We start from the raw sequence: 19,077 nt of genomic DNA on the forward strand, positions 1-19,077 counted from the left end.
GATCAAGATAAAAACAGTTATTACAAAAGCCCACATGGTGATCATTTATACTATGCTTCTGAATTGAACATATAGTGCCTTTCAAGTAAAACTAGAAAAATCAATGAAATAAACTTCATTTTAGAGGAAAAAATGTAGAATGCCAGTAATGATTTATATGACTTTGTTGTAGTATAGATTATATAACCCTTCATTCTGTTTTCTTCCAGGAGTCCTTAATAAGAGTTGTGCTGCTATCTGGGGAAAGAGTTGAGGGCAATTTTGTTTGTCAACAGTGATTGCAGATATGTAGAGTAGGTGGGGGCCAGTCATGTACATCAAATGGGCACTGGTCAGAGTTGCTCCATGGAATAAATATTTTTCATTCAAATGGTAATACTAACAGCTTTGATAAGGAAGTATGGGATTGCCTGGATTAATTGGGATGTGTATAGTTTCTGCTCAAAGTATTTGATATTTACAGGTTAAAATTACTCTGAAATTCCAGAGTTGTAAACAGTTTATCACTTTGTGACTTGGCAAGACCCTTACATAATTTCTTCTTTTTTTAGGTCATGTTCCAGAGATCCAACCCAGGCTATTGCCAACAGATTGAAAGAAATGTATGAGATATATTCTCAGCATTTCCAGTCAGAGGAGGATGGCAGTAATTGTGCTAAAGGTAAGGCTTAATATTACCCATATTGTTCTCATTTTTGAAATTTAACTATTAATATGTGGATTTCTTTCTTGGAAACCGAGTCAGAAATTGACTCTAGTCTGAGGCCCACAATACGGATATCCAACTTTTCTGTCAACCTATTTCTGGGCTACTCTCAGTTCAGTTTAGTTCAGTTCAGTCGCTCAGTCGTGTCCGACTCTTTGCGACCCCATGAATCACAGCACGCCAAGCCTCCCTGTCCATCACCATCTCCCGGAGTTCACTCAGACTCACGTCCATCGAGTCAGTGATGCCATCCAGCCATCTCATCCTCTGTCATCCCCTTCTCCTGCCCCCAATCCCTCCCAGCATCAGAGTCTTTTCCAGTGAGTCAACTCTTCGAATGAAGTGGCCAAAGTACTGGAGCTTCAGCTTTAGCATCTCTCAATAAGAGAGAAATTTTAGATTGATAATCTTTATTATGTTGGACTTCTGGCACTTAAAAAAATCTTTAATTTTCATTTGTAGACTGGATATTACGTATAGAACTATAGTGATTCATCATAGCTGTTACCTGCCCAGGCTTGTTTTTGGAGTTGTTTGATGTCATGAAGTATAAGTACCAAATAGTGCAGTAGCAAGCCAGTTACATACCTCTTGGCGTAGAGCTACTCTATTCGGAATTTAAAAAAAGAAAAAAGTGTGATCTTGATGGAGTGCTATTACAGTTTTTATGTACAAATTTTATTTCCAATTTTAGAAAAATTTCAGTGTTACCATGAAGAAAATGTTAAGGAATCTTAGGGACGGTTGAAATAGTAGCTCTGGGAAATACATACATATATATGAAGTGTTGGGGTTGGTTTTTAAATTGTATTCTGTGGGTAGGGGATGGGATAGACCCTCATTTTCCACAATACTTATGTTCTTTGCATGTGACTTTTTTTTTTTTATTCAGATATTGCCAGCAAACATTTTCGTTTTGCTGAGATGCTTTACTATAAAGTATTAGAATCTGTTATTGAGCAGGAACAAAAAAGACTGGGAGACATGGATTTATCTGTGAGTAAATAACCAATGTACTGAGCAGCACAATAAAATGTAGTTCCCTTTCAGCCCAACCCACCAAGAAAACAGCCATTATTGAAAAAATAATATATAACTTTGAGGGAATAAGATTGTCATCTAAGGAAACTTGTGTTCTGAGCCTCTCATCTCCGGTTGCCCACTTAGTGTTTCTCATCGCAGCAGGCTGTGTGTTATCACTTAGAGACTCTGTGGGTAATAAGACGCCTTAGTCAAGGTTAACACATTCAGACTTAGCCTTAACTGAGATTTTTAAATAACATGGAGTTTTAATTCAAGCCTTGTATAGAATAAATTGAGTATTGACTATATAGGAATTTAATGTAAATATTCAACCACTGATCTTTGACTAAGGTAATTTTTCTAGATTGTGGAAGTAATGCTTGCTTTTAATGACCTCAATAAAGATAATTTAAAAATAAATTAACTTTAAATAACATTTTAATGAAAACTGTAAAATTGACAAATAATGGTTCTGACTCTCTATAGCTATCTACAGTGCTTTTATTCTGTATAAAAATATGGCTGTGTATACAATGGAATGTTAATGATAAAACAGAATGAAATTCTGCCATTTGCATGTGTGGACGGACCTAGAGAATACTAAGTGAAATAATGTCACTTACATATGTAATCTTAAAAATATGCAAAAGAGAAACAGACTCACTGATACAGAAAACAAACTTGTGGTTACCAAAGGGGAGAGGGAAGTAGGAAAGGATAAATTAGGACTATGGGATTAACTGTACTAACTGCTATATCCCTGGAGAAGGAAATAGATAAGCAACAAGGATATTCTGTATAGCACAGTAAATTGTAGCCATTGTCTTATATTAACTTATTTCTAGAGTATAATCTGCAAAAATACTGAATTATTACACTGTGCACCTGAAACTAATGTAACATTGTAAATCAACTGAACTTCAATAAAAATAGTATATGGTTGGTGAAATTTAAAAGGCTGTTTTAGAACAGTTTTTCTTTTTTTAATTTTGAGACATACAGAAGAGTATAACAATGTTCCTAGATGTTGAAGCTTTGTTTTTTTATAGGGCATTCTGGAACAAGATGCATTCCACAGATCACTCTTGGCGTGCTGCCTTGAGGTCGTCACTTTTTCTTATAAGCCTCCTGGGAATTTTCCATTTATTACTGAAATATTCGATGTGCCACTTTATCATTTTTACAAGGTATTTTTGAAAATCTGATATTGATGAGGAAATTGTAGAAGAGAGTAACATCTTGTTGTTAGTCATCTAATCCATTTTAATATGGAAGTACATTTCTTCTGTTTTAAATTACATATTTAATAATTTCCACTCTAAATGGGGAGCAGAGAAGAAAAAGGAGAGTCTTAAGAACTATATAAATTCTTTTAATATGTATAGACCTATTTTGTATAAAAGTTTCATAGGATTCCTCCATTTATCTGATAGTCTTTTAGAATACTTTCTTTTTATAAGGTAAGAAAGTTTATAAAAAGTAGCAAATTATCACTAGCTAATCATGATAGCAACCTTCTTTTTAATTTTATGAAAATTAAATGAAAGTGTCTTTCAGAAAAGAACTTTTCACATGTTATATAGGGGCACACAGTTACAGCACTGATTTGGTTTCCCACTTGATATTGATTTAGTATATAAACTTATCTTAATTCTCATACACTGCTGCTGCTAATTTGCTTCAGTCATGTGCGACTCTGTGCAACCCCATAGACGGCAGCCCACTAGGCTCCTCTGTCCCTGGGATTCTCCAGACAAGAACACTGGAGTGGGTTGCCATTTCCTTCTCCAATGCATGAAAGTGAAAAGTGAAAGTGAAGTCGCTCAGTCGTGCCCAACTCTTAGTGACCCCATGGACTGGAGCCTACCAGGCTCCTCTGTCCCTGGGATTCTCCAGATAAGAACACTGGAGTGAGTTGCCATTTCCTTCTCCAATGCATGAAAGTGGAAAGTGAAAGTGAAGTCGCTCAGTCGTGCCCGACTCTTAGCGACCCCATGGACTGGAGCCTACCAGGCTCCTCTGTCCCTGGGATTCTCCAGATAAGAACACTGGAGTGGGTTGCCATTTCCTTCTCCAATGCATGAAAGTGGAAAGTGAAAGTGAAGTCGCTCAGTCGTGCCCGACTCTTAGCGACCCCATGGACTGGAGCCTACCAGGCTCCTCTGTCCATGGAATTTTCCAGGCAAGAGTACTGGAGTGGGGTGCCATTGCCTTCTCATACACTAGTCAAAACTAATTTTTATAGTGGCATAGACTTTTCAGTTTTTAAATATCACATTTTGAGTCATGTATCTTAATCTCAGTAGATAGAGCATGTTTTTTAATTTAAAGATTTTTGAAATGTATTCCTGTACAAAAGATTTTAGATGGCTCATACCTGCAATTTAAATAAGGTAATGAAATGAGGAGCAGCTGTTTCAAAATAGTATTCTTTAACCTTAATTTTTCATTAATTGACTTCTGTTTCTATAAATATGTAAAAAATATTGAAATATATTTGCCCATTTTGCTTTTCCACTTGAATAATTTTCTGGTTAAAAGTTATTACTAAACAAACCAAGACATTTTGAAACATTTCAGGTGATAGAAGTATTCATTAGAGCAGAAGATGGCCTTTGTAGAGAGGTGGTAAAACACCTTAATCAGATTGAAGAACAAATCTTGGATCATTTAGCTTGGAAACCAGAGTCTCCGCTCTGGGACAGGATTAGAGACAATGAAAACAGAGTTCCCACATGCGAAGAGGTTTGTGAAAAGATCTTAACATCTTTCTGTGACAAAAAGCCTACCATCTGTCCTATCATAATTCTCTTTCACTGACCACAGTTAAACTTAGCATCTTGCTCATAAGTGTGGGAGGGTAACAGCTGGGTGTAATTCGGTACAGTCACCTCTGTATCTACGAGGAAACAAGAGTCAAATGATTAGTGACTGCCCCAAGGTTTTAGTGACAGAGTAAGAATTCAGTGTTCTCTCTTGATTTCCTAATCAAGTTTCTATACTTTAAAATGGTTGATTGTCTAATTCTCCAATGAGTAATGAAGGTTAATTTGTATTTAGTATCCAGTTATTAGGTTTGAATTTTCTAAACCCGCCAGAATTTTTTTTAAAGATTTACTTATTATTTTTTTTGGCTGTGCTGGGTCTTCATTGCTGCACTTTGGGCTTTCTCTGGTTGCTGCAAGTAGGGGCTGCTCTCTAGTTGCAGTGTGCAGGCTTCTCGTTGGGTGACTTCTCTTGTTGCAGAGCATGGGCTCCAGGGTGCACAGGCTTCAGTAATTGCTCGGGGGCAAGTGGGATCTTCCTGGACCAGGGATCGAACTCATGTCCCCTATATTGGCAGGCAGATTCCTATCCACTGCACCACCAAGAAAGTCTCAGAATTTTTTTTAAACTCAGTATGAAAGTGAAAAAGATAGGTGATTTTATTTAGGCGGAAAAACTGATGAGCCAAGATAATTTCCTTTTGCCTTAGATTATTATTTTTTGGTGTTTTTTTTAAAAAAAAAAAAAACTTTTTTGAATAATGGTATTTCTTAATAGGTCATGCCACCTCAGAACCTGGAAAGAGCAGATGAAATTTGTATTGCTGGCTCCCCTCTGACTCCCAGAAGGGTGAGTGAAGTTCGTGCTGATACTGGAGGACTCGGAAGAAGTAAGTTTAAAATACTAGGGGAAGTATTTTGGGGATTTAAATTCCATCCAAAACTACAAGTGAAGTTATTAGGATATATATAGAAGAAAATAATCGATGCATTATAGTGTCACGTGGATCAGTTAAAGAGCACAGGAAAATGTATGATAAGTATCTTTTAAAATAGATAGAATGCTATATATTAATGTGATTCCTATTTTTTAAGTATATTTTTTCCTATAAACACACAAAAGGGCTGAAATGGAAAAACCAAACCATAAATGATTAGTGTTGGGTAATAGAATTCCAGGTGATCTCTATAAAATTTTTAAGATGAATATCTATCACTTTTAAATTCAGAAGAAACAGAAAAAGGTTTCTTAAAGATGGAGTCTATGATGTAATTAGATATAGATGAGCCAGTGAGTTGAGAGGACTGAATGGCCTGAGTGTGTTCAGGTTTTTCAGTTTTTGACCATGCCTTGCTGCTTGTGGGATTGTAGTTCCCTGACCAAGGACTGAACCAAGGATTGGTGAAATCTCCCAAGTCCCAACCACAGATCACAGGGAATTCCCGGGCATGTTTAGCTTTGACTCTTGCCAGTTGAGCAATGCCACCTACCCTAGTTAACATAACAGCATTGCTGGCCCTGAGTTGCAGCAAAGGGAAGTTTTGCTATTCACCTGGTTACAGTTTAGACAGCTCTTTATAACGGTTGCCAAGTGCAACACATACTTCAGATAAAACTACTTTTTTAAAAGCAATTCTGTAAATCCAGAGAGTTCTAAATCCTTAGATGCCATTAGAAAGATATTATTTCTAGATCAACTTTTTAATGTAATTGATAAGCACTGGCTATAGAAGATCAGTTTAAAATCAGAAATCTCTCTATGTCAGTGCATTGTCAATGGATATGAATGATCTGTATGAAAATTTCCTCATTTTTGAAAGAGGAGGCATTATGGCTTAACTTTTTCTGCTTGTTATCCACTTTAAATTTCATTTTTTGTACTTTTCCATATTCATGAGGTCTTTTAATATTTTACAAGATAATGATCATAATTTGAAACACTAAAAAAACTGTATTGAACTATAGTTGATTTATAATATTGTGTTAATTTCTGCTATCTAGCAAAGTGACTCAGTTATACATATATATATATTTTTTTCATATTCTTTTCTATTATAGTTTAGCACAGGATATTGAATATAGTTCCCTGTGCTATACATATAGAACTTTTTTTGTTTATCCAGAGATAATGATCATAATTAATGTATTCTTCTTAAATCTGCAGCTTTGTTCCAAATGTAAATCTAGTAAATTTGTTTGCTTTTGTATCATCAAGAAATTGAAATGTTAAGCCACAGTCTGTCAGAAATACTATCAATCCTTTTATGACCTCCCTACATATATTTTAATACTTAAAACCCACTCGTGCAGTTTTTACAGCTAGACATGGAAAAGAGAAAGGGATGATTCTCAAAAATTCAGATTGCTGTGGATTCAAACTTAACAACACATGAAGCTACAGTGGTTAACAGAGTTTCTGTTTGGGATGTTGAAAAAGTTTTGGGGAAAGATGGTGGTGGTAGTGGTGGTCTGCACAGTAAGTGAAAGTCACTTAGTCATATCCAACTCTTTGCGACCCCATAGACTATACAGTCCATGTGATTTTCCAGGTCAGAATACTAGAGTGGGCAGCTGTTCCCTTCTCCAGGGGATCTTCCCAACCCAGGGATCAAACCGAGGTCTCTTGCATTACAGACAGATTTTCTACCAGCTGAGCCACTAGGGAAGTCCAAGAATCCTGGAGTTGGTAGCCTATCCCTTCTCCAGTGAATCTTCCCAACCCAGGACTTGAACGGGGGTCTCCTGCATTGCAGTCAGGTGTTTTACAAGCTGAGCTATCAGCAAAACCCTCTGTGAATGTGATACCACTAGATTGTATACTTAATGCCAAATTATATGTATTTTATCACAACTTAAAAAAAAACAGTGATGTAATATACCCCAAACCACTGAATTGTACAATCTAAGTGGGTGAAATATATGTGAATCATATCTCAGTAAGGTTGTTTAAAGAATAGTAAACTCAGCTTAACTGAATCTAAAACATGTATGTCCATTTTTACTGAATAACATTATTATATTTTAGTAACTTTCTATGTGTAAAAAATGACCATGATGAAAATGCATAAAATGGAGAGTAAATGCCCCAAATATTACCACAGTAATTTCAAGTCTATCAAGTCTTCATATCAAGTAGTAGCTTTACAGTGAAATCGTGTTATCTGAGTGTTAGGTAGAAACTGAATACGGTAGAAAAATAGTTATTCAAAATGCCCCTAAATCAAGACCTCATGGTAGTGGAGGGAAAAGTCTAGTTTGATTTAACAGAAGATATAGTGAAAAAAGCAACAGTGTGAGACAAATAGAGAAAAATCCTTCCTTTAAATTTTGCTCTTAATAGTACTCAGTTGAATTTTCATCCATTGAATTTAGCTATGATGTGATTCCTATAATTTTTGTTTTTCAGTTATAATGTATTTCAAACACTTAGTTATGAGCATAATATCTTAGATGGAAGTCAGATCTGTCTCCTTGAGTTAAATGGTTCGATCTTTTCTTTTTTCTGACCCTAGGCATATCATCTCCAACCACACTGTATGATAGGTACAGCTCCCCAACAGCCAGTTCTACCAGAAGGCGACTGTTTGTGGAGAATGACAGCCCCACGGATGGAGGGACCCCTGGACGCATTCCCCCGCAGCCTCTAGTCAATGCTGTCCCCATGCAGAATGTATCTGGGGAGGCTGTATCTGTCACACCAGTTCCTGGACAGACCTTGGTCACCATGGCAACAGCCACCGTCACAGCCAACAATGGACAAACAGTGACCATTCCTGTACAAGGTAAGGAAGGCAGAATTGGACATTGAGTTCTTTCTCTGGCATTTATTACTTGAGATTTGGCTGGAATGATGATACGAGACAAGCGCAGACTGTGAAAGGGGTTGGGAGGGGAAAAACGGGAAACCTCTGCCTGGAGAATCTGGTATTATCAACATTTTCTTTGTGCTTTTTTTTTGAAACAAACTTTAGGTATTGCCAATGAGAATGGAGGAATAACGTTCTTCCCAGTCCAAGTCAATGTTGGGGGGCAAGCGCAAGCTGTGACCAGCTCCATCCAGCCCCTCAGTGCTCAGGCCCTGGCTGGAAGCTTAAGCTCGCAACAGGTGACAGGAACAACCTTGCAAGTCCCTGGTCAGGTGGCCATTCAACAGATTTCCCCTGGCGGACCACAGCCGAAACAAGGCCTGCCTTTAACCAGCAGCAGTGTCAGACCCAGGAAGACCAGCTCTTTATCGCTTTTCTTTAGGAAGGTAATTTTTCACATGCCTTCACCAGGTCTACAACTCGGGAAATACAAGGGTTAGATAAAGTTTGAGATATAACATTTTTGTTTATCTACTAGGTTTATCACTTAGCAGGTGTCCGCCTTCGGGATCTTTGTGCTAAATTGGATATTTCAGATGAACTGAGGAAAAAAATCTGGACCTGCTTTGAATTCTCCATAATTCAGTGTCCTGAACTTATGATGGACAGACATCTGGACCAGTTGTTAATGTGTGCCATTTATGTGATGGCAAAGGTGAGTACCATCAGGAATATAAAAGGAAAAAGATGCTACTTGCTTACTTTTAGAACACTTTTAACAGCTTTACTAAGGTAAAATTCACATACTGAATAATTCACCCATTTAAAATATACAGCGCAGTGGATTTTAGTATATTCATAGATATGTGTGACAAGTACCACAGTCAATTTTAGAATATGATATTCCATTGTATGAATATATGATATTTTGTTTATCCATTCATCAGTTGATGGACATTTAGATTATTTTTACTTTAGGGCTATTATAAATAATGCTGCTAATGAACATGTGTATACAAGTTTCTGCAGGGACACTTTTTCATTTCTCTTCTGTATATACCTTGGAGCATATTGCTGGGTCATGTGGTAAACTCCATTTTTAACTGCTTGAGGAACTGCCAGACTGTTTTCTGAAGTCACTGCACCATTTTATAGTTCCACAGATAGTATATGAAGGTCCTTATTTCTCCACATTCTCATTAACACTCATTATCTTTGTTTTTAAAAATAATTTATTAAGGTGAAACTCACATAACATTATGCATTTTAAAACAAATGGTCCAAGTTTTAAATTCGGTAACTTTTTTCTTCAAGGTTTGGCTAGTCTAAATTGCTTGACATTCTTGATGAATTTTAGAATCAACTTGTCTATTCTTCTTGTTATAAAGAAGTCAGGTGGGGTTCAGATAGAGATTATGTTGAATCTGTAGATTAGTAAAGGAGTATTGTTATCTTAGCCATATTTTACCTTCTGATTAGTGGACATTTCAGGCCTATGCTTTTCTTTGTGGGTAGTTTATTGCTGAATGATTCTTTTTTCCCTGGTATGAGTCTATTCAGATTGTCTATTCCTTCTAGAATCGGTTTTGGTAGTGTGTATCTTTTCTAAGGAATTTGTTTTCTCCAGGCTTTCTAATTTGTTGGCACCATTGTTTATAATATTCCTTTTAGTCCTTTTTATTCTTTGTCAGTAGTAATTTGACACTCTTCTTTAAAAATTTTGGTCAGTCTAGCTGAAAATTTTGTTGGTTTTGTCAAAGAACCACTTTCTGGCTTATTATTATATGCTCTAAGTTATTCCCTTCTTTCTGCCTGCTTTTGCTCTTTTTTTTTTCTCAAGCTTTCTTGAGGCTTATTTTTGTTCTTTTTGTTTTCCTGGCTCTGCCACACGGCCTGTGGGATCTTAGTTCTCTGATCAGGGATTGAACCAAGGCATTTGGCAGTGAAAGTGCCAAGTACCAACCACTGAACTACCAGGGATTCCCTAGGCTGTGTTTGCTTTTTTTTTAAGTGTCTTAAGATGGATGGATAGGTAATTTAATCTTTCTTTTTTCTTACTATGGGCATTAAGAGCTATAGATTTCCCTCTAAGCACTGCTTTAGCTGTATCTCATAAATGAGGGTATGTTGTGTCTTTATTTCACTCATCTCAAAGCATTCTCTAATGTCTTTTGACTTACTGGTTATCTAGGTGTGTTGTTTAATTTCCATGTATTTGTGAGTTTCTCAAATTTCTGTTAATTTCTAGTTTCAATCCACTGTGGTTCCAAAATACACTTTGTATCCTTTTAAATTTATCAAAGTTTTGTAGCCTAGCTTGTGGTCTATCCTGGACAATGCTCAGTGTGCACTTGGGAAGAATATATATTCTGTTGTTGGGTGTCACATCTATAGATGTAAGGTTTTTTAGTTTTTTTTTTTTTTTTTTCTTAATAAAGGCTATTTCTTTGTTGATCTGTCTAGTTGATCAATCCATTATTGCCAGTGGGATATTGAACTCTCTGAATATTATTGAATTGTCTATTTCCCTATTAATTTGTCAGTTTTTACTTCATGTATTTTAGTGCTCTGTTATTAGGTATCTGTATATTTTTAATTGTTAGATCTTTCTAATGGATTGTCCCCTCATAATCATGAAATGTCCCTCTTTATCTCGAGTAACTTTTCTGTTTTAAAGTCCATTTTATAGTGTGATCTTTGTATAGCCACTCAGCTTTCTTGAGTTGCTGCTGGATGATATGTCTTCTTTCCATCCATTTCTTTTAAATCTGTTTGCTTTAACCTAAAGTGCTTTTTGTATATGGAGTATATAGTTGGATCTCTTTTTTTAATCTAATGTGACAATTTCTCCCTTTGACTGTGTTAATACATTCACATTTAACATTGTTCTAACTGGATTTATGTCTGACATTCTCCTTTTTGTTTTTTGCCTCATGTCTTTTAGATCCTCTCCTTGACTGCTTCCATGTTCATGGGCATGCAGTAAATACTTTCTAATATGGCATTTTAATTTCAGTATTGAGTTTTAAACTTTTTTTACTAGTGGTTTCTTTAGGGTTTTCTATATTTTTATTTTTGCTCTGCCTTTTTTTTGGTCCCATCTTTACTGAGATATAACATCACATTTCTTCACGTATATATTTTGTTTTATACAATTAAAAAAATCAGTTAAGAAGAAATACACATTCTGTATTCTTTCCAGTTACATAATTATTTTTACATTGCTCTTTGTTTTTTCATGTGTAGCTGAATTACTGTGTGAGGTCACTTACTTTTAGTTTGAAGAACTTGCTTTAGTATTTTCACGTAAGATGGTTCTGCTGGCAGCAAGTTTTCTGTCTTTATGTTTAGCTGAGACTGTATTCAGCTCACTTTCATTTACAAAAGATAATTTTGTTACATACTGGATTCTTAGATTTTACTTTGTACACTGTTTCATAGCTTCCATAGTTTCTAATGAGAAGTTATCTGTTACTTTATTAGAGTTTCCTAGTAAGCAAAAGGTTGCTTTTCTCTTGATGCTTTCAAGAGTCTCCCTTTCTTTGGCTTTCAACTCTTTTTACTAAGTGTCTGGGTTTCTTTGCATTTGTCCTACTTGGAATTTGTTAAAATTTGTGGATATATTTCAGACTTAAATTGAAGAAGGTAGGAAAAACCACTAGAACATTCAGGGTATGACCTAAATCAAATCCTTTACCAGAGATACGGTGGAAGTGACAAATAGATTCAAGGAATTAGATATGATAGACAGTGCCTGATGAAATATGGATGGAGGTTTGTGACATTGTACAGGAGACAGGGATGAAGACCATCCTCAAGAAAAAGAAATGCAAAAAAGCAAAACAGCTGTCTGAGGAGGCCTTACAAATAGCTGTGAAAAGAAGAGAAGCAAAAAGCAAAGGAGAAAAGGAAAGATATACCCATTTGAATTCAGAGTTCCAAAGAATGCAAGGAAAGATAAGAAAGCCTTATCAATGATCAGAGCAAAGAAATAGAGGAAAACAATAGAATGGGAAAGACTAGAGATCTCTTCAAGAAAATGAGAGATACCAAGGGAACATTTCATGCCAAGATAGGCTCAATAAAGGACAGAAATGGTATGGACCTAACAGAAGCAGAAGATATTAAGAAGAGGTGGCACGAATACACAGAACTGTACAAGAAAGATCTTGGTATGATCACTCACCTAGAGCCAGAAATTCTGGAATGCGAAGTCAAGTGGGCCTTAGGAAGCATCACTACGAACAAAGCTAGTGGAAGTGATGGAATTCCAGTAGAGCTATTTCAAATCCTAAAAGATGATGTTGTGAAAGTGCTGCACTCAATATGCCAGCAAATTTGGGAAACTCAGCAGTGGCCACAGGACTGGAAAAGGTCAGTTTTCATTCCAATCCCAAAGAAAGGCAAGGCCAAAGAATGCTCAAACTACCGCACAATTGCACTCATCTCACACACTAGCAAAGTAATGGTCAAAAGTCTCCAAGCCAGACTTCAACAGTATGTGAACCATGAGCTTCCAGATGTTCAAGCTGGTTTTAGTAAAGGCTGAGGAACCAGAGATCAAATTCCAACATCTGTTTGATCATCAAAAAAGCAAGAGAGTTCCAGAAAAACATCTATTTCTGCTTTATTGACTATGCCAAAGCCTTTGACTGTGTGGATCACCACAAACTGTGGAAGATTCTGAAAGAGATGGGAATACCAGACCACCTGACCTGCCTCCTGAGAAATCTGTATGCAGGTCAGGAAGAAACAGAACTGGACATGGAACAGCAGACTGGTTCCAAATAGGGACAGGAGTACGTCAAGGCTGTATATGGTCACCCTGCTTATTTAACTTATATGCAGAGTACATCATGAGAAACGCTGGGCTGGATGACACACAAGCTGAATCAAGATTGCTGGGAGAAAAAAGAAAAAGATTGCTGGGAGAAATATCAATAACCTGATATGCAGATGACACCACCCTTCTGGCAGAAAGTAAAGAAGAACTAAAGAGCCTCTTGATGAAAGTGAAAGAGGAGAGTGAAAAAGTTGGCTTAAAGCTCAACCTTCAGAAAACTAAGATCATGGCAACTGGTCCCAGCACTTCATGGCAAATGGATGGGGAAACAATGGAAACAGTGGCAGACTTTGTTTTTTGGGGCTCCAAAATCACTGCAGATAGTGACTGCAGCCATGAAATTAAAAGGTGCTTACTCCTTGGAAGTAAAGTTATGACTAACCTAGACAGCGTATTAAAAAGCCGAGACATTACTTTGCCAACAAAGGTCTGTCTGGTCAAGGCTATGGTTTTTCCAGTAGTCATGTACGGAGAGTTGGACTATAAAGAAAGCTGAGTGCCAAAGAATTGATGCGTTTGAACTGTGGTGTTGGAGGAGACTTTTGAGAGTCCCTTGGACTACAAGATCCAACCAGTCCATCCTAAAGGAGATCAGTCCTGAATATTCAATGGAAGGACTGATGCTGAAGCTGATACTCACAAAACTTTGGCCACCTGATGTGAAGAACTGACTCATTTGAAAAGACCCTGATGCTGGAAAAGAATGAAGGTGGGAGAAGGGGATGACAGAAGATGAGATGGTTGGATGGCATCACTGACTCAACGGACATGAGTGTGAATAAACTCCAGAAGTTGGTGATGGACAGGGAGGCCTGGCGAGCTGCAGTCCATGGGGTCACAAAGAGTCAGACACGACTGAGCAACTGAACTGAGACTAATGTTTTTTAAATAAATTTGGAAGGTTTCAGCCTTTGAACATTTCTTCCTGCTTCACTCCTTCTGGTACTCCCATTATGTGACCTTGATGAGCTTAAGGGTATGCCCCATTTCTCTGAAGCACTTTTAATTTTTCTTCATTCTATCCTCTGTTCTGTGAGCGATTCCATCTCAGGTTTATTAAACTTTTCCTTTGCCAGTTCAAATCTAGTTTTTCATTCGTCTAATGAATTTTCTGTCACTATGGTTTATTCTAGGTCTTGATTCAGATACCACATATTCCCTCTGTTGTTACTGAATTAGTAGATTTACTTGAATATATAGTTCTTCATTTGTTGTATGCTTTTTAGAGACATTTCCAGAGACTTTAAATGGTGGTTTTTTAATGCGATTTTCACCAGTGTCACTGGGGAGCAGGTTCAGGAATCATCTCCTACTATATTAGGCTAGAAGTCAAATTCACTCTCAGTGTACCCTTATTCTTTGCCAGGTCACAAAAGAAGACAAGTCCTTCCAGAATATTATGCGTTGCTATAGGACTCAGCCACAGGCCCGGAGCCAGGTAACTACATTTTCCCTCAGGGCTGAAAATAAAGATGAAAGTGTTTTTGAAGCATATAAAAAAATTAACTACAAGAGGCTACAAGTGATTCTGTAGCCTCTTCTCCAGGATAAAAAATAGGATTCTATTTTAATCTTATTTAATTATTGACAGCCACACATCTTGATTAGTTTAAGTTCTCTTTTCCCCCAAAGTTAATGATGTAAAATATTTGATTCCTTTTTAATTCAGATAATTACAAGATGTAAATTAGGAAGCTGCTGTTTGGATTCTATGTCACCTTGAATTCAGTCTGGTTTAGGACACACAGTGCTACACATTTAACCAAAATAGCATTAAGTGAAATTTTAAAACCCATTTTACCTTTAATGCTATATAGTTGTCTCGAAGAAATAGGTCAGTAAGATCTTTGTATCTGACTTAGAATGACTTGATTTTATAATTAGGTATTATTGCTGCTCTGTAGTATTGTAGGCAGCACTTGGAAGTTGAAGCCTGACAGGCCCTGATACATAGCCTTGGCTGCATTTACAAACCTCCCCTGAGTAGGACAGCTATTACTGTAGGGAACTGTGAGGATTAAATGACATGAAAGCTGTATAGTCTAGGATGTGCTCAGTAGATATTGTTCTGCTGCCTTCTCCTGCTCTGTTTAAAGGTGTATAGAAGTGTTTTGATAAAAGGGAAAAGGAGAAGAAGAAATTCTGGCAGCAGTGACAGCAGAAGCCATCAGAATTCTCCGACAGAACTAAACAAGGACAGAAGTAAGTGGGATCTTTATGAATGTATACAACTAAATTAGGAGCTCCTCTTTTTTTAGGTCTAGGACTAAAGAATTACTAAAATTACTGTTGTAGAAGCTGTGAAAACAGTTTATTGGGAAAAGATTTGTTGGAACAGTAAACAATTCTAAATTTAGTAGCAAAGTTGTCCTTTATTCCATGGTTTTGAGACACACTGTGCATAAACATTTTTCTTTAGGGGTACTAGAAAAGGTTAGGGAAGACAGGCATTTGTTGACCTGAGTTCCAGAAAAATGTGGCATGTCAACAGAAACCATGCTATGGAAATACCATCCTTAATTGCTGGTTTATACCACTTAATGCAGGGCTCGGTCCTAGAAAACTGGTGTCAATTAATGAATACTTGCTACAATTAATGAATACTTGGTGTCAATTAATCAAGCCCTTGCTACATTAATAGCATGATAGTAGTTAGTGGGGCTTCCCAGGTAGCTGAGTGGTAAAGAATCCACCTGCCAATGAAGGAAAGCAGGAGATGTCGGTTCGACCCTTGGGGTGAGAAGACCCCCTGGAGCATGGCAACCTGCTCAAGTATTCTTGCTGGGATAAACCATGAACAGAGGAGCCTGGTGGGCTACATCCAATGGATTCACAAAGAGTCAGACACAACTGAACATGCACACACACAGAGTTAGTACTAAATACCTTGTCTGTGCTTTGCTCCTCAGTGTAGAGGGCCCATTTGCTGCCGTTTAACAAGGAGAACGGGTAGCTGTTCACCCTCCTCTTCCTGAAGTTTCTTTTTAAAAGCAAACTGCACCAGCAGTCTCCCTGTTTAACACCTTCTGTTCTACCTGGTACAGCCAGCAGAGACTCCAGTCCTGTCATGAGGTCCAGCAGCACCTTGCCAGTCCCACAGCCGAGCAGCGCCCCTCCTACCCCGACTCGCCTCACGGGGGCCAACAGTGACGTAGAGGAGGAAGAGAGGGGAGACCTCATCCAGTTCTACAACAACATCTATATCAAACAGATTAAAACGTTTGCCATGAAGTACTCACAGGCAAATGCAGTAAGTCTGAGGAGGATTATTTCATACTTTTTTTTAACTTGTGAGGAATGAGAAGTCACGTTTTTGAGCTAATTCTGTGTAAACTAGCTTGACAAATAATTATTTTGTTAAGTAAAATAAAACTGAGAAAGTCTTTAACAGAAATAATTTGCTTAATGAACATAACTTCTACTGTTGTGAAGTGTTAAACATGACTAAGACTGGACTCCCTGCAAAGTACAGTCATATGAGACGGACTGCATAAGTTGAAATTACCCCAAACTTGCCAGCTCTGGTGACCTTGCAAATTATTTAACTTTCTCTGTGCCTATTGTTTCCTTTATATAAAATGGGAATAGAAATAGTCCTTTGCTTATAGTGTTGTTGTGAGGATTAAATGACCTAATATATTAAAAATGGTTAAAACAGTGGCACAAAGCAAGCACTTAACCGATTCCTAACGTATGGTTTTCTTTAGGTTTAATTTTTGCCCCGAATACGTCACTATCTACCATTCATAAAGCACTTAGTTTGTTATACCTCTTCACTGATTCAGCAAGAATGACCATTTTCCCAAAAAAGTAACTGGTTAGGAATTTTGTTTACCTTAGAATTTTTTTTTTAAACAGATGGATGCTCCTCCACTCTCTCCCTATCCATTTGTAAGAACAGGCTCTCCTCGCCGAATACAGTTGTCTCAGAACCATCCTGTCTACATTTCCCCGCATAAAAATGAAGGGATGCTTTCTCCTCGAGAAAAGATTTTCTACTACTTCAGCAACAGTCCTTCAAAGGTGAGCCTAATGTAGAGCTTGGGCTTTACCAGCCCCACACTTAGGATTCTAAGGGTTGCTGGGAAACCTTCAGCACGCACACGAGTGATTGGATCCGCGAAGGAAGAGCAACCAGTGGTCCCAGAGCAGCAGGAAACAAGGGTTTGGGGGAGGACTTTCAAGTTGGAAACAGGGAAAGGGGTTTGGATTTTCATTCCTTTTTTCCTATTTGCGCATCTGAACATTCTGCTATAAATCTGGAATTATATATTTTTTGTCCCATTTGTAAAACTTTAAAATTCCAAATTTCTGTTAGGGAAAGAAAATCCAGATCCCTTGACGGATTACTCAGTGCCTGTCTCTGGGACAGGAACTGTCTCTGTCCTTTGAATTCTTAGTCTAAGGGGAGAAACGGGCATTTTATAACAATACGCACATTAGCACCGATTTAAGTGGTAGCATCTGCCTCAGTCTGCAGTGGGTAGGGAAGCTTGAGTCAAGCCTTAACAGATGAAAAATTAGGAGGTTGCTGAGGTGTGGAAGGAAGGGCATCCAGGATAAAGTGGACAAGAAAGGGAAACAAGTCCTTGAGGCAGTAAGGCTAGAGTTCTGGGAATCATATGTTACTTACTCTTAAGGAGGCAGCTAGATCTTAAAGGTCCTTAAGTGATACCTATAAAGACTGTTCAGAAAACACACATAGATAACAAATGGCACAGGAAAAACACATGCAGATTCCTAAAAAACACAATGTCAATACCATGGAGAGATGGATGACAGATGGCGGGGAGAGCATTGCTCTGTTTCCCTATTAGTAGATTTTCATCCCATACCAAATTAGGTTCCAAACGGATTAAAAAGTTACACAGAAAAAATAAATTGGAATAGGACTATTCAATTCAAAAGAAGGCCAAAAAAGGAAGAAGACAGCAAACAAAGAGCAAGTAAATATAAATGGTCTAAATACCCCAGTTAAAACTCAGGAATTGTTAACACTGGATTAAACTATGATGCAGATTACCACAGAATACTATGTAGCAGTTAGATATGTGATCCGTATATACTGATATGAGAAGGTGTAAGACATAATGTGGACTGAACAGTACATAATATACCATTTTAGTTTTTTTGAAACCCCACTTAATGAACATTATTATATTTCTAATGCGTGCCTTCCTAGACAAAAGAGCAGAAAGCTACACAGCCTGATCTGTTCAGTGAATGAATGGTAACAGTAAGTGTCCTTAGGAATTGGGTGAGGACAAGGTGGTATATTCTGTATGAATCGGGGGGCGGGAATAAGTATTCATTTTTAAACTGTCATGGACCTATTATATAAATTAGGTGTATAAAATACTGTATTGTATATAAATTATATGTATTAATGTGTTATTAATCTATATTAATGTTATGTATATAGTAAGGCACACAATTAATACTTGCACGATACAAAATATGTTGTATATACATGTATACAAATACCACTTATACAATTAGTGTACAGTTAACAATGTAAGAACATTCCAGTAAGTGGGAGACTAGAGATAGAAAGTGCAGAGCAGACTTTTCGGAAGGCAAGAGAGTAGACGAGAAAGAGGAAAACTTGCTTAAAATGGTTAAAATTTGGGAAAGATGCATATACTGATTATAGAAAACCGTGGTGGTTTTAAGCCTCAGAAAAGCCTTTATTATTTAAGAATAAGAAATAAGTATCTAGGATTTGCTTTAAAACATCTGAGAGATGAGAAGTGAATGAAGGTATGGATAAAATAAGACTGGCCAACATTGCTGAAGTAGGGTGATGGTCAGGTGAAGGTTCACTATATATCCTTTTCCATTCCCATGTTTGAAATGTCCTAAAACAAATGCATTTAAAATCTGCTCAGTATGCTTTCTACTAGGAAGCATGGACAATGAAATCAGTGGCATGT

At 37.3% G+C, this 19,077-nt stretch overlaps 1 protein-coding gene across 4 annotated transcripts in view; it reads left to right on the forward strand.

Moving 5' to 3' along the window:
* RBL2 (RB transcriptional corepressor like 2) overlaps positions 1 to 19,077 on the forward strand; it is a 46,647-nt gene that overhangs the window by 25,518 nt on the left and 2,052 nt on the right. Inside the window, exons 10-21 of one of the 4 annotated variants that reach the window (XM_068992655.1) lie at positions 552 to 661; positions 1,599 to 1,702; positions 2,779 to 2,916; positions 4,310 to 4,474; positions 5,273 to 5,384; positions 8,008 to 8,277; positions 8,467 to 8,747; positions 8,840 to 9,016; positions 14,511 to 14,582; positions 15,241 to 15,346; positions 16,189 to 16,394; positions 17,003 to 17,167. In XM_068992655.1, coding sequence (XP_068848756.1) covers positions 552 to 661; positions 1,599 to 1,702; positions 2,779 to 2,916; positions 4,310 to 4,474; positions 5,273 to 5,384; positions 8,008 to 8,277; positions 8,467 to 8,747; positions 8,840 to 9,016; positions 14,511 to 14,582; positions 15,241 to 15,346; positions 16,189 to 16,394; positions 17,003 to 17,167 — 1,906 coding nt within the window. The remainder of the gene's footprint in view (positions 1 to 551; positions 662 to 1,598; positions 1,703 to 2,778; positions 2,917 to 4,309; positions 4,475 to 5,272; positions 5,385 to 8,007; positions 8,278 to 8,466; positions 8,748 to 8,839; positions 9,017 to 14,510; positions 14,583 to 15,240; positions 15,347 to 16,188; positions 16,395 to 17,002; positions 17,168 to 19,077) is intronic. The other 3 variants (XM_068992656.1, XM_068992658.1, XM_068992657.1) reach the window with 3 other exon arrangements.

The sequence above is a fragment of the Capricornis sumatraensis genome, chromosome 20, assembly GCF_032405125.1.
Source record: "Capricornis sumatraensis isolate serow.1 chromosome 20, serow.2, whole genome shotgun sequence".
In the NCBI taxonomy this organism is placed as follows: Eukaryota; Metazoa; Chordata; class Mammalia; order Artiodactyla; family Bovidae; genus Capricornis; species Capricornis sumatraensis.